Below are 14,251 nucleotides of genomic sequence, written 5' to 3' on the forward strand. Positions count from 1 at the left end.
AACCAAAATAAAAAGCTTTGTGGATAGGCTGAATAGTAGAATGGAGGAAACAGATAAAAGAGTCGGTTAATTAGAAGATAGAACAATAGAAATTACCCAATCTGAACAAGAAAGAAAATAGAAGTAAATGAACAGAACTTCAGAGATGTGTGGGAAAATAGCAAAAGTTCTAATATTTGTGTCATTGATGTTGTAGAAGGAAAGGAAAGGAGAAGGAAGATAGGGCTAAAAAAGTATGCGTAGGGATAGACTGAAAACTACCCATATTTGGCTTAAAGATATAAGCTTGGATATTTAAAGTGCTGAGCAAGGGGCAACTGGGCGGCTGTCAGTTAAGCCTTTGACTCTTGATCTCAACACAGGTCTTGATCTCAAGGTCATAAGTTCAAGCCCTGTATTAGGCTCCATGTTGGGCTCTGCACTGGTCATGAAGCCTACTTAAAAAAAATAACTGAGACTCCAAACAGTAAAAATCTAAAATAGACATGTTATAGTCAAACTTCTGAAATCTAAGACAAAGAGTCTTGAAAGCAGCTAGAGAAAAATGACACTAAAAAATTACCTATAGGGGGAAACCAATTTTAATGATAGGGGGTTTCTCATCAGAAATGGTGGAGGTCAGAAGCAAGTAGCACAATGTTTTTAGTGACTGAAAGAAAAGAATTGTCAACCCAGTATCCCATACCCAGTTAAAAGATCCTTCAGGAATAAAGAGGACATCAAGGCATTCTCAGGTGAAGGAAAACAGAGCTTTGTCATCAGCAGACTGACCTTAAAAGAATGGCTAAGAGAAGTCCTCTAAACAGAAAAGAAACAATTTAAAAGGGAAACCTTGCGGAGGAGTGGGGGGGTGTCCCGGGATGGCTTAGTTGGTTAAGTGTCAGACTTTGACTTAGGTCATGATCTCATGGTCTGTGTGTTTGAGCCCCACATCAGGCTCTGTGCTGACACCACAGAGCTTGGAGCCCACTTTTAGATTCTGTGTCTCTGTCTCTCTCTGCGCCTCCCCTGCTCCCACTTTGTTGTCTCTCTCTCTCAAAAAATAAACATTTTTTTTAAAGTTAAAAAAATAAACCTTGGAACATCAGGAAGTATGAAAGAGCACAGTGAGTAAAAAAAATGGGCAAATACAATAGAGTTTCTTCTCCTCTTGAGTTTTCTAAATTATGTTGAAACAAAAACGGCAACACTGCCTGATGTGGTTCTGAATGTATATAGAAGGAATTACTAAGACAATATTATAAACAAGAGACAGAATAAAAAGATAAAGAGGAAGGTATAATTTCTATTCTTCATTCAAACAGGTGAAATGATGGCATGAGTAGACTGTCAAAAGTTATCTATATATACTGTAATACCTAAACCAACCACTAAAAAGCCTTATAAAGCAATGTACTCAGAAACACTACAGGTAAATCAAAATCAAATTTTTAAAAATGGTCAAGTAACCTACAGAAAGAGAAAAAGAAGACAGAAACAAACAAATAGAAACCAAAAATTAAAATGGCAGACTTAATCCCTAGCTTATGATCAATTACATTAAATGTAAATGAATCAGGGGCATCTGGGTGGCTCAGTGGGTTTAGTGTCTGACTTCAGCTCAGGTCATAATCTCCCAGTTCGGGGGTTCCAGCCCTGCATCAGGCTCTGTGCTGACAACTTGGAGCCTGGATCCTGCTTCAGATTCCATGTTTCCTTCTCTCTTTGTCCCTCCCCAGTTCACACTCTGTCTCTCTCTCAAAAATAAATAAACATTAAAAACATTTTTAATGTAAATGATCCAATACACCAATTAAAGACAGAAGTTGGCAGAATGGATTAAAAAACATGACTTCAGTATATACTGTCTATAATAAATTCATTTTAAATATAACAAGCAGGTTAGTTGAAAGTTAAAGTATAGGAAAATATATCATAAATATGTTAATAAAAGAAAGCAGGTGTGACCATATTAATATCAGAAATTTCAGAGAAAGAAAATTACCAGAGACAGAAAGCTACATGATATAGTTATAAGAAAGTCAGCTCGCTAAGAAGACATAGTGATCCTAAATGCACATGTATGGAACAACAGAGCTGCAAAATACGTGAGGCAAAATTGATGGAACAGGAGGAGAGACAGACAAATTCACAACTGTAGTTTGGAGACCTCAGTACTTCTCTCAGCCATTGACAGAAGAAGTAGACAAACTCAGCAAGAACTCGACAATCAGCTAACAGGATCTAACAGACATACATAGAACACTCTTCCGCAGATGAACAGAATTATACTGTTTCTAAGTGCTCACTGGGCATATGCCAAGATAGATAGATTATATCCTGGGCCAGTAAATAAATCTCAACAAATTTAAAGTAATTAAAATGATAGAGTAAACTAGAAATCACTAATAGAAGGGTAAGATAAAAATCTCCAAAACACTTCAAACCTAAATGATACACATCTAAATTATGCACATATTGAGGAAGTACCAAGGGCAATTTAAAAATGCATTGAATTGAATGAAAATGGAAATACAACATCTCAGAATTTGTGGGGCACAGCTAAAATAGTAGTAGGAGGGAAATTTATAGTACTAAATGCAAACATTAAGATAGAGGAAAAGCCTCAAATCAATAATCTAAGCATACCCTCGAGAACCTAGACAAAGAAGAACAAAACAAATCCAAAGCAAGGAGATGGAAGTGTATAATGAGAATAAAAGCATAAATCAATGAAATTTGAAACAGAAAAATGATAGAAACAATCCGTGAAACAAAGAGCTTGTTCTTAGAGAAGTTCAAAGAAAAAGAATATACAAAGTACTAATCCCAGAAATGAAACAGATCATTACTACAGACCCTAGAGACATCAAAAAGATTAAAAGGAAGGGGTGCCTGGGTGGCTCAGGTCATGATCTCATGGTTTGTGGGATCCAGCATGTGAGTCAGGCGGTTTGCTGACAGAGTGGAGCCTGCTTGTGATTCTTTCTCTCCCTCTCGCTGCCCCTCCCATGAATGTGCTCTCTCTCTCTCTCTCTCTCTCTCTCTCTCTCTCTCTCTCTCTCTTTTTCTCTCTCTCTCTCTCTCACTCTCCCCCCTACTCCCTTTCCCCCTTGTAAATAAACATTTTTAAAAAGCTGATATTGTTAACCAACTACTCACACATGCACAACTCAAGCTGCAGTTCTCTCCTTTAAGTTGAGTATTAGATATCTGTACCAAATTCAAATTGGGGGGAAAAAGGCCCATCACTAGTCTTTTAGTTGTCAACCCACAACACTTCATACAAGTCTCTGTGCTGTTGACTCACTGAAAGACTGCATCTCATTTCACATAAGCCCTGGTGATCCCATCTTTTGAGAAAATCCCATTTCTCACAAAACCATGAATACTTCATCTGCAGTAGAAAATCATTTCATTGGGTTTGTGTTTAAGTTGGTACCATAAAATTCAACTTAGCTCAAACCTCACCTCCTTTGGGAGTCTTCCTCAGCCCATTTCTGTTCTGAACATTAATATCCCTTTTGAGTAGTCATAGTGCCCTGGCGAATCTCTGCCTTAGCACTTAGCCCCCACTAAGGTCATTGTCTCTGTGTCCCTCTTCTAGGCTGTAACCTCTTGTGGTATAGGCACGAGGCTTTATTCTATTTTCCATCCCCAATATCTTTCATAGGGCCTGAATATAATCCCAAACACACACCTGCCAATGAATTAATAAATTCAGTTAATGCACGGCCAAACGGTGGCCTCTCTGAAATGGAAGAAATCCAGTTCAAGTTACTGTCAAAATAAATCGCAGAGCTATAATATAATAACATAATTGATAATTAAAAATAGAATGAAACCGTGCACCAATTAATAATTGGTTTTGTTCACATTGGTTAAAACAAAAACCCGAGGAGTATCCTGAAGAAATAAGAACTATGCCATTAGACGACGGACGTGACCGTCCAGATTTTGACAGAAAAGATTTTGACAGTTTCTGACGGAAAGCGCGATGTATACACCAGGTTTTCAGTTCGGACGCCTGGTGGTGCTACAGGCTAAAAAGTAGGAGGAGGAGCCTGGCATTTGCCGCAGACTCCATTTTAGAAAAGACAAAATGTGAAAGGTGCTAGGGATGGACGCGGCTTGGATAGCGTCGGCTGCAAACTCGGATTGCAGACCTTATTTCAAATGAATGAGGACTAGAGATAAATTGACGTTATTCCATTTACAGGACTTCCGAAGGCTTCGTTTGTTACAAACAACGCATTCAGAGGATGTGCGGGAAATTGGCAAAAAAGGCAAGTGGTGAGTTTTCCTTTTGTTCCTGGGCGTATTGCAGGCGGCCCAAGGAAAGGAGGGCGGCTGTTATTGGCCAGAGTTTCCGGAGATTTGGCGCCAGCTGAGGGAAGGGGAGCCTCGGTGTTCCTGCTGGAAGACCCACGGGCCGGGTGGTTTCCCAACAGATCCAAGAATATTTTAGCTCCACCCACAGAAGAGCCTTTTCTTCCGAACAGGAAACCAGACTTGTAGGAGCGCAGAATTTCCAAGTATTACTTGTAAACTTCTTTTTGGTTTTCTGAGAAAAAGCTATGAGCCTAAGATGTTCCCCCTTTTAAAAATTCTTCTGAATGTTGCAGAATGTGCACCAGGGACATGCATGAGATTGGGGTGAATTTTCCATAACTGGAAACTACACCATCAGTTCAATATCCACTCTGACAATAAAGTGCGATGCAGTAGTGAGTTACGTAATTTACTGATTCATCAGGAAAACAATTTCTGGATGAAGAACAACCCAAGGTAAGTTTGACTGTCACAGAAAGGATGGTAGTTATCAGCACTAGTTGGGACCTCCTACGTCCAAATGATGACAACCAGAGACAACCCTTGAGATGCATGCCCCTCCGCAACCTGGTTTTCAGAAGTTTCTGCTTAAGATTTAGTCTTAATAATTAACAAATGGCTCGCTGAATTCTCCAAGCTCACTAAATCCCCAACATCTGGAAAGTACTTGCCGAACATTTTAATTACTGCTGATATCTGTGCATTGTAAATATGCACTGCAAGAAGATTACCAAGCAGTTTCAGGGCTATGTGGCAAATACTCAGGAAAGTCACAGCGGTAATAGTTTCAGAAATCTTTCTACCTGTGAAGGATGTTGGATGACAATCTCAATAAATGACAATTACACAATAGAATTGGTCATGTTGACACTTATCTGCTCATCCTGAAAAACTTCCAGAAACACACTTCACCTCTTTACGGATCATAATCTAAGCACTCTGGAGTAAAGAAAATGCCTTGATCCTTCCTTCCAGAATATTTTCCCCATTAAATGTTAAAAATATTCCATACTCTGCCCAGCTAATGCAGGACCGAGAGAAGAGAGATCTATGCATGTTACGTCACTTTATCTTCAATGAAATTAAGTTCTTTGAAGCTGAAAACAAGACAATAGGTGGATACAGCTATCATCCTTGGTATTTTTTGCTTTGGGGCTCTGGATAAAAACAGAGGAAAACATCCCTTTTTTGAATAGCATCATAAGTTGTTTTATGGCTCTACCTTTAGTAGTGTTTTCTTCAGAGGCATAGCTAAAGTTAATTTATAGTCAACAAGTACTGATGACTTAGGTACTTCTATCTTTTTATTTACCTCACAATGGTCTTAGTTTAGAAGCCAGTAGCTTCTTTATTAAGTACCGAAAAAAAATGCATTGTTTTCTGCACCCACCTAATTTCCTTTGATCTTGCCCAAAGGTAAGTTACCCCTAAAACTTTGTGTACACTATCGTAGGAGGTATCCCAGTGCGTGACCAGGAAACTCCTCCCAGTCTATCCATAAAATGATGATCTTCAAGAGGGAGGTATCCCCAGGGAAGGCCAGGATATTTCTTTTAAAGTCACCTTTTCTTTCTTGATGTTTCATAGATGATGGCCCATCAACTGTGATAGTCTACTTTTCAGCCAGACTGCTGTCTATCTACTAAATTCAAATAACGATTTGATTGCTATTATGTCGTTTCTACATTTAATTGAAATAAAGTTATTTTATTTTGATGACGTTGATGAGACAAAATTGAATACAGATATAAAACTGTAGGAAAAAATAATTGATAGAAATAAGTGTCTCTTTCATTATTTAATGTGTAATCTACTGAGTTATGTAGCTTATTTATTGCTATGCTAAATTTGTATTTGTTAATTTTAACTAAGTTTTCTTATCAATATAAAAAATAATTCATTCTTAAGCAATTAATATCCCAGCATCTCCAATACACTGAAAGGAAATGCCATTTAATATGGAAGGAGGAAACAACCTCATCTTTCTTCTCTGTGCATCAATGTTTAATAGTCTGTGGTACAGTTTAGAATAATCAGAGACAGAAGATACAAAAGCATGAGATGCCTCAAATGAGATCTAATGTTGGTTTTTTAATGTATTTGTAATAGTTCCTGAGAAATTCACAATACAAATTGTTCAATACATTAGATAATAAGCATATGACATAAATATGAAATATTTGATGTTTATGTTTGTCTCCCTACAATATTTTTCTTCTTTCTGGAGAAGTTGAGAAACTATGAGAAGCCTGATGATTAAACTACAGGCTCATATGGTATAGCAACCTGACTGCAAATATACACTGTATGCTCCATATGACACTACCCTGACTTTGAGAGTTGCATTGGAAGCCTGAGACTCTGGTGGCATAAAAAACACAAAGATTAGTGTGATAAAACTTTGATTATGCAAAGCTGTATTTGCAATGAAGGTGTTAGAAGAAGGAATAATGGGATTCTTAAAGCCCAGTCTAAGGCAAACTTTGCTTTTATTCTATTTTACTTAGCATATACCATTGAGGAAACGGGACTCATACAGAATTCTGTTCCAGAGGCACTAGAGAGCAGTTCCTTCATTGCTAATTTAGCAGATATTTTGGCCCAAAGAGTGGGGAAGCTGGATGGTGGTTAAGGGAGGTGGGGCCGAGGGGGAAATTAATATTTCTGAAGTTTTATAAAAGACAGCATTTTCAAACCAACAGACTCAGGATTTGCTGCTAAATAGAAATTGGATCCAGAGTTGGTGTACAGACCAAGTGAGACACAGGTGCTGAATTTTCAGTTGCTAAAGGAAAATCCTTTGCATTTTTCCAAGTTGAGATGAGATTCGTGGATATACATAGTCATTCACCAGTGTGTTCTTGGACTTGAGAATGGTGCAGAAAATCCAATAGAGTGTTCCTATGTTAACCAAATTCCATAGAGGTGGCAGGACTTGGATATAAACAGGAGGATTCATAAGTATTCCTTGAATCGCAATTCCCGTGTCTACTCTTGACAATTGCCAGGACAATGGTGTCAGGAAATATCCAGAGCTGGAATGGCAGGTTTCTTATGGAAAGAAATGGATTGGTTTAACTTAACCATAAAAATATTTGTTGGTCAGTATTGTTGGCCAGTCCCAGATCTGCACTGGTCTTCATCGGAAAAGTGTTGGTCGTCAGTTATTTTCCTCAGCTGTATTATAAATTGTTAATCCCAGAAGAAAACTTTCCCTCCTGGGTATCAACTTTTTTGGTCATAGATTTGAATATAAGATATAATAGACAAATGTTTTTAAGGTTTTTCTGTACTCCTAACAACTTAGGTAAAACTCCTGGTAAAACATAGACACTGGATGACACCTGGGTGGCTCCGTCAGTTAAGCAACTCACTCAATTTTGGCTCAGCTCATGATCTCATGGTTTGCGGGATCCAGCCCCCTGTGGGGCTCCACACTGACAGCACAGAGCCTGCTTGGGATTCTCTCTCCCTTTCTCTCTGCCCCACCCACTCTTTCACACACATTCTCTCTCTTAAAATAAATAAACTTTAAAAGTTTAAAAAAACCATAAATATTGGTTTTTAAAAACAATAAAATCCATGTATTCCAAGGCAACGCTAAAGTACAGTGTGTATTCTGAGATCAATTATGAAAGACTTTCTGGAAAGTATACTGTTCTTATATAAAAAAAGAGTCCATCCCTGTTAATCTTGTCGTTAATTATGAACTACATCCCAGGGCACTAGTTTGAGACCTTAGTTGCTGTTTTCTGTTTCAGATCCAAACTAAAGAAACAATAGGGATGCTTGGCTTCATAATACCACCTTCGCTACACCCTAAAACCTTTGGTAGAGATGGACATTAAAAATACAATTAAAAATACAAGTGCAATTCTATTATCACTGCCAGAGATCAGGAGTTTCTCAAGCTGAAAATGAAACATAATATAACCATATCTTCATTTTCACCAAACTGCCTCTACTTAGCAAGGGAACACAGCCTCTGAGAGCACGCATTTAGCAGCACAGGTAGCCGCCATAAATACTTAGGAAACTGCCTAAGTAAGTACTCCCCGCGGCTGCCCCTCCCTCAAAATGAACACCAAGAACCTGTTTGCTCTGACATCTCTGAATTGTAAGGCCCTAAGTGTCAAGTTCTGCATAAGGGAAAGAGCAGCTCTCTGGAACTGAGGAGCATGATGTCGGTGTGAGTGATAGTGTTTGATGACAATGGAAACTTACCCTTCATACTATACCTAATGCAGAAAGAGGTATATGATGTTCAAGGTGGCAGCAGTAAACAGAGACTAGGTGTGGAAGGCGTTCGTGTGGTATCAGCTATTAATGGACTTGAATCTCAGTCTGTTTAACATGAAATCCCAAGACAGGGAAATGTACACCACCAAATTTCTGAGTAATAGCAACCTAGCCAATCACAGACTTAAGGTTATGTCAAGGACACTGAGATGCTTCCTTACTCCATGTTCAGACTATGACCTGATGCTGATCAGTTGTCTTTTTCAGCTCTACTGACCACATTTTAACAGGAGCCAGGAAAGGTTTAGACTCCTCACTTAGTGTCTACTTGGTCATTATTGTGGTGTCAGTATTCTTCAGCTATCTTGTCTGCCTATTCCTTCTCATGATTTGTGTTCAAATAACTACCCCAATGTGACAATACATATTCATAATTGCATTTTCTCATTTTCAAATATTATTTCCTTATATATATTTTGCACATTTAAACTGATAATTTATGCTTTGTATTTGTGGTCAGATTCTCAGGTTTCTTTCCCCCTGACATATTCTTTGCCTTCCCTTACATCTTTAGACTTCATTATTTATTACTTTTCTGTATTGTGTTTAGTAGTTAAAAAACAGGCATATTTTCTTTTTAAAATGAAATTTCAGGGTGAGAGGGATGAGCAAAATAGATGAAAGGAATCAAGTAGTACAGACTTCCAGTTATAAAATATATGAGTCATGTGGGTGTAAAGTACAGCATAGGAAATATAGTCAATAACACTGTAGTAACTTTCTATGGTGACAGATGGTGACTACACTTACTATGTGAGCATTCTGTAATGTAAATAAATATTGAATCACTACGTTATATACCTGAAACTAATATATATCAATTATACTTCAATTAATTTTAAAAAGAGAGACACAGAGAGAGAAACCAAGAAACAGACTCTTAGCTATTGAGGACTAACTGATGGTTTCCAGAGGGGAGATGGATGGTGTGATGGGTGAAATCGGTGATGGGGATTAAGGATTGGATTTATCCTGATGAGCACTGGGTAATGTATGAATCACTGTATTGTTGAATCACTGTATTGTATGCCTGAAACTAATATAACACCATATGTTAACTATATGGTAATTAAAATGAAATAAAGTAAAATTTTAATTGTGCTCTTAGTAAAAATGCAGTCATCTACCAGACTATCAAAACCTGATACAAATTTTAGCTTATTTTAATAATGGGAGAGAAGATATCTGAGATTCTTGGGAAAAATCATATAGAGTATATGAAAACATATAAAACATATATGTACATATGTATGCATATATATACATATCTTTAGGAGAGAGATACAGAGTCCAATATATACTCAAGACAAGGTAGAACCCATGGCAATGCCTGGTCAAGACTCTCTTTCCAGGGAACACTTTGTACTAATAGACTGTGAGAATTCTCCTAAAGCCAAAAATGCCAGGATTCTTATGCAACTGTCCCTTTCCCAACCATTAGCTGCATTCATTCTGGGGGAAGCAAATAAACAGCATCTTCATATATCCGCTTGAATCACCTTTATTTTGAAATCCTGCTTGCTTGAGCTTTGTGAAATATATATCTTGATGGATTATAGAAAAACTTAGTAGTTTGTATCCTTAGTAATCAAAAGCAAAATGTTTGAGTGTTACCACAGGCCCACAATTTCCACCTTAAGATAAGTGCCAGAACACTTGCTATCAAATGAATTTTAAATTTTTATTATTGTATTAATATAAACAATATAAATGTAATCATGAAAAGAATATCAACAGAATAAAGTAGGCACTTATTTTCTAAATGTTAGGAAAAGGAACCTGTGATTGACCAATTTTTTTTTACCCAATTACAGAAAATAAATGAGAGCTTTAAAAAGTGTTATATCATTATTATGTTTAATAAATCATCCAGTCCAGCTTTCTGGAAATACAGGGGATAGAGGAACAGGTCAAATGATCTCACAGGAAAACAATCAGACAAATTCAGAATGCAGAACATCCTACAAGACAATGAGACTGGATACTTAAAAAACTTCAGTATCAGTAGACAGGGGACCGTTTTATAATAAATCGATGCAACACCAAGCCAATCATGAAACTTTGCTAAAAAACAAATTTTCTAAGACATTCTTTATAACAAGTGGTTAAGACAGTAAGTGCATTTGTAAAAGGAACTCAAGAATTCTTATTAAAGTTGAAATTGAGGAAGGAAAATGAGAAATAATGAGATTTAATAGGGACTGGGTTTTAGATAATGTTATGGAATTATTGTTAATTTTGTTAAATGTTCTAGTAGGATTATGATTATATAGGATAATGACCTTATACTTAGTAGATGCCTGCTGAAATATTTAGAGATGAAGTATTATGTCTTCAAGTTACTTTCAAATGGGTCAGCAAAAAAGGGATATTTGTGTGTAGAATAAAAAATATATCAAGACAGAAAAATATATGTAGGAAGAATAAATATGATGTTTTAAAATTGGGTAGAGAATTAGAATTATATTTTGTATCATTCTCTTAACTTTTCTATATATTTGAAAGTTCTCAATACAAATAATTAGTAGACTTAATATTTTAGAGCAGTTTTAGGTTTTACAGAAAATTGAGCAGATAATACAGAGAGTTCCCATATATCCACTTTCTCTTACTCACAGTGTTCCCTTTTAATATCTTGCACGAGTGTTGCTTCTTTATTCATTTATTTATTTAGTATAATTGATGAATATTGATCCATTATTATTAACTATAGTCTGTAATTTAAATATGGGTTCACCCTTTGTGTTGTCTTATAGGTTTTGATGAATGCATAATGTCATGTAGCCACCATTACGGTATCATAAAAGTTTCAATGCCTTGTAGATCTCGTGTGTTTTACCTCTTAATTCCCCTCCTCCTTCCCTCTGGCAACCACTAATCTTCTTAATGTAGCTTTATTTTTGTCTTTTCCAGAATGCCATGTAGTTGCGGTAATAGAGTATGAGCCTTTTCAGACTAGTTTCTTTCATTAAGCAATATGCATTTAGGTTTCCTCCACGTCTCTTGTGGGTTGATAACACTTCTTTTTATAAAAATTGTTTTAAATACAAAAAAAACAAATTTTAAACACCTAACAACAAATTGCAACTATATATCTTGTTTGGCAACCTGATTTAACAAATTATCTCTAAAAAGACATTTTAAAAAATATTTGGGGAAAATTCACTATCTACTGAATATTTGATATTATCAAATTATTGGCATTGCTAGATGTGACAAGTGATTTGAGGTTATGTAAAAAATGGTCCTAGGGCCCGTGGGCGGCTCAGTCGGTTAAGCCTCTGACTCAGCTCACATCATGATCCTTTAGTCTGTGGTTTTGAGCCCTGCATGGGGCTCTGTGCTGACGGCTCAGAGCCTAGAGCCTTCTTTAGATTCTGTGTCTCCCTTTCTCTGCCCTTCCCCTGCTCACCCTCTCTCTCCCTCTCAAAAATAAACATTAAAAAAGAAAATAAAATCATTGACACATTCACATGGATACATTCCAGCTACTTTTGGAGATTTTCATGTGGCCCAAATGCGTCAAATTTCAGGGAAATGTGAAGTGAGAGTGCTCCCCAGAGACATATGAGTAAAAAGAATATTCCACTGTCCCGAGAGAATGTTCTCATTTGAATAGTGGGCTTGTCCAGGGTTTCTATAGTTTTTGGGTTGTGTGAGGATGACAACCTAACCCAACACCGAGATACATACATGCCCAACATCTAAATAAAAACTGGGAACTGCTTACTCAAAGCCTTCTTCCATACCAGGACTGAAGTTATTCCCTTCCACTTTCTGAAGTCAATTTTTTTCTCACTTAAAAAGAGCCCCTTCGAGCTGTGAGAAAACCGGAACAGAAATTTGTCAGTGCTTGCTGTGGTCGTTATGGATGCAATGAAAAAGCCTTTGGAAGTGCAGATAAGACTTTGAGACACTACCTGAAAATACTCCATTTATACTGACATCTATCTGAAAGAAAGATTTAGAATTTTCTTCATGTTTTGGATAAAATTAATACTAGGGAAGGACGCAGGGTGGCGCTGCAGCATTACAAGTAGACTGAAGACAGCTACCAGCCGGCGCTCCTAGAGCCAGCTACTCTGCTAAAGCAGCAAACCGGAGGAAGAGGAGGCTCTCTAAGGTGGTTGCTCCGGGAAATCAGGGCCCTGGCGTCTCCACTTCTCCCACAATCAGCGGGATAGTAGGAGATAGAGTCGCCGACAACTGGAGCCGAAGCTGGGTCAAGTTTGCTGTGAGACCCGAAGGCGATGGAGGCGGGAGAAGGAAAAGAACGTTTTCGGAAACAAAGGCAAGTCTTGATATTCTTTATTTTGCTGGGCATAGCTCAGGTTGCTTCCAAGCCTAAGCAGTACTCAGTGGCAGAGGAAATGGAGAGTGGCTCCTTTGTGGCCAATTTGTTAAAAGACCTGGGGCTGGAGGTAAATGACTTAGCTGCGCGGGGGGCTCGGGTCGTTTCCAAAGGGAAAAAAATGCGTTTGCAGTTTGATAGGCAGACAGGGGATTTGTTGTTAAATGAGAAACTGGACCGGGAGGAGCTGTGCGGCCTTGCCGAGCCCTGTGTGCTACCTTTCCAGGTACTATTGGAAAATCCCTTGCAGTTTTTTCAGGCCGAGCTACGGATTAGAGATATAAATGATCATTCCCCAGTTTTCCTAGACAAAGAAATAATTTTGAAAATTTCAGAAAGTATCACTCCCGGAACTACTTTCCTAATAGAACGTGCCCAGGACTTAGATGTGGGAAGCAACAGTCTCCAAAGTTACACAGTCAGCCCCAATTCCCACTTCCATCTTAAATTACAAGACAGTTCCGACGGCATATTACCACAGCTGGTGCTGGACAAAGCACTGGATCGAGAGGAACAGGCTGAGATCAGGTTAACTCTCACTGCGCTGGATGGCGGGACTCCACCCAGGTCTGGCACTGCCCTGGTCCGCGTTGAAGTCTTAGACATCAATGATAATGCGCCCGAGTTTGCAAAGCTGCTCTATGAAGTACAAGTTTTGGAAAACAGCCCCATTGGGTTCCAGGTTGCCGTAGTCTCTGCTAGAGATTTGGATGTTGGAGCCTATGGAGAAATATCTTATGTATTTTCCCAAGCCTCTGAAGATATTCGCAAAACTTTTCAAATAAATGCAAAGTCAGGAGAACTCCTTTTAACACAGAAACTGGATTTCGAATCTATTCAGACTTATACATTAAATATTCAGGCGACAGACGGTGGAGGCCTATCTGGAAGTTGTGTGGTGTTTGTTCAAGTGATAGATTTGAATGACAACCCACCAGAACTGACTATGTCAACACTTATCGATCACATCCCAGAAAACTTGCAGGAGACCATAATTGCTGTATTCAGTGTTTCAGATCCTGACTCAGGAGACAATGGAAGAATGGTTTGCTCGATTGAAGATAATCTTCCTTTCTTCCTTAAACCGTCTGTTGAGAATTTTTACACCCTAATGACAAACACACCTCTGGACCGAGAGAGCAAATCCGAGTACAACATCACCATCACCGTCACTGACTTGGGGACCCCCAGGCTGAAAACGCAACACAACATAACCGTGACGGTCTCCGACGTCAACGACAACGCCCCCGCCTTCAGCCAAACCACCTACACCCTGCGGGTCCGCGAGAA

General features: G+C 38.2%; 1 protein-coding gene across 1 annotated transcript in view; it reads left to right on the top strand.

Moving 5' to 3' along the window:
- The first annotated feature begins 12,722 nt into the window (after positions 1-12,722).
- The window catches only part of LOC115293404 (protocadherin beta-2-like), a 38,750-nt gene continuing 37,221 nt past the window's right edge, over positions 12,723-14,251 (top strand). Inside the window, exon 1 of the mRNA XM_029941190.1 lies at positions 12,723-14,244. Within this exon, the coding sequence (XP_029797050.1) occupies positions 12,861-14,244 (1,384 nt within the window). The 5' untranslated portion in view covers positions 12,723-12,860. The remainder of the gene's footprint in view (positions 14,245-14,251) is intronic.

This window comes from Suricata suricatta, chromosome 6 (genome assembly GCF_006229205.1).
Source record: "Suricata suricatta isolate VVHF042 chromosome 6, meerkat_22Aug2017_6uvM2_HiC, whole genome shotgun sequence".
NCBI classification, from domain to species: domain Eukaryota; kingdom Metazoa; phylum Chordata; class Mammalia; order Carnivora; family Herpestidae; genus Suricata; species Suricata suricatta.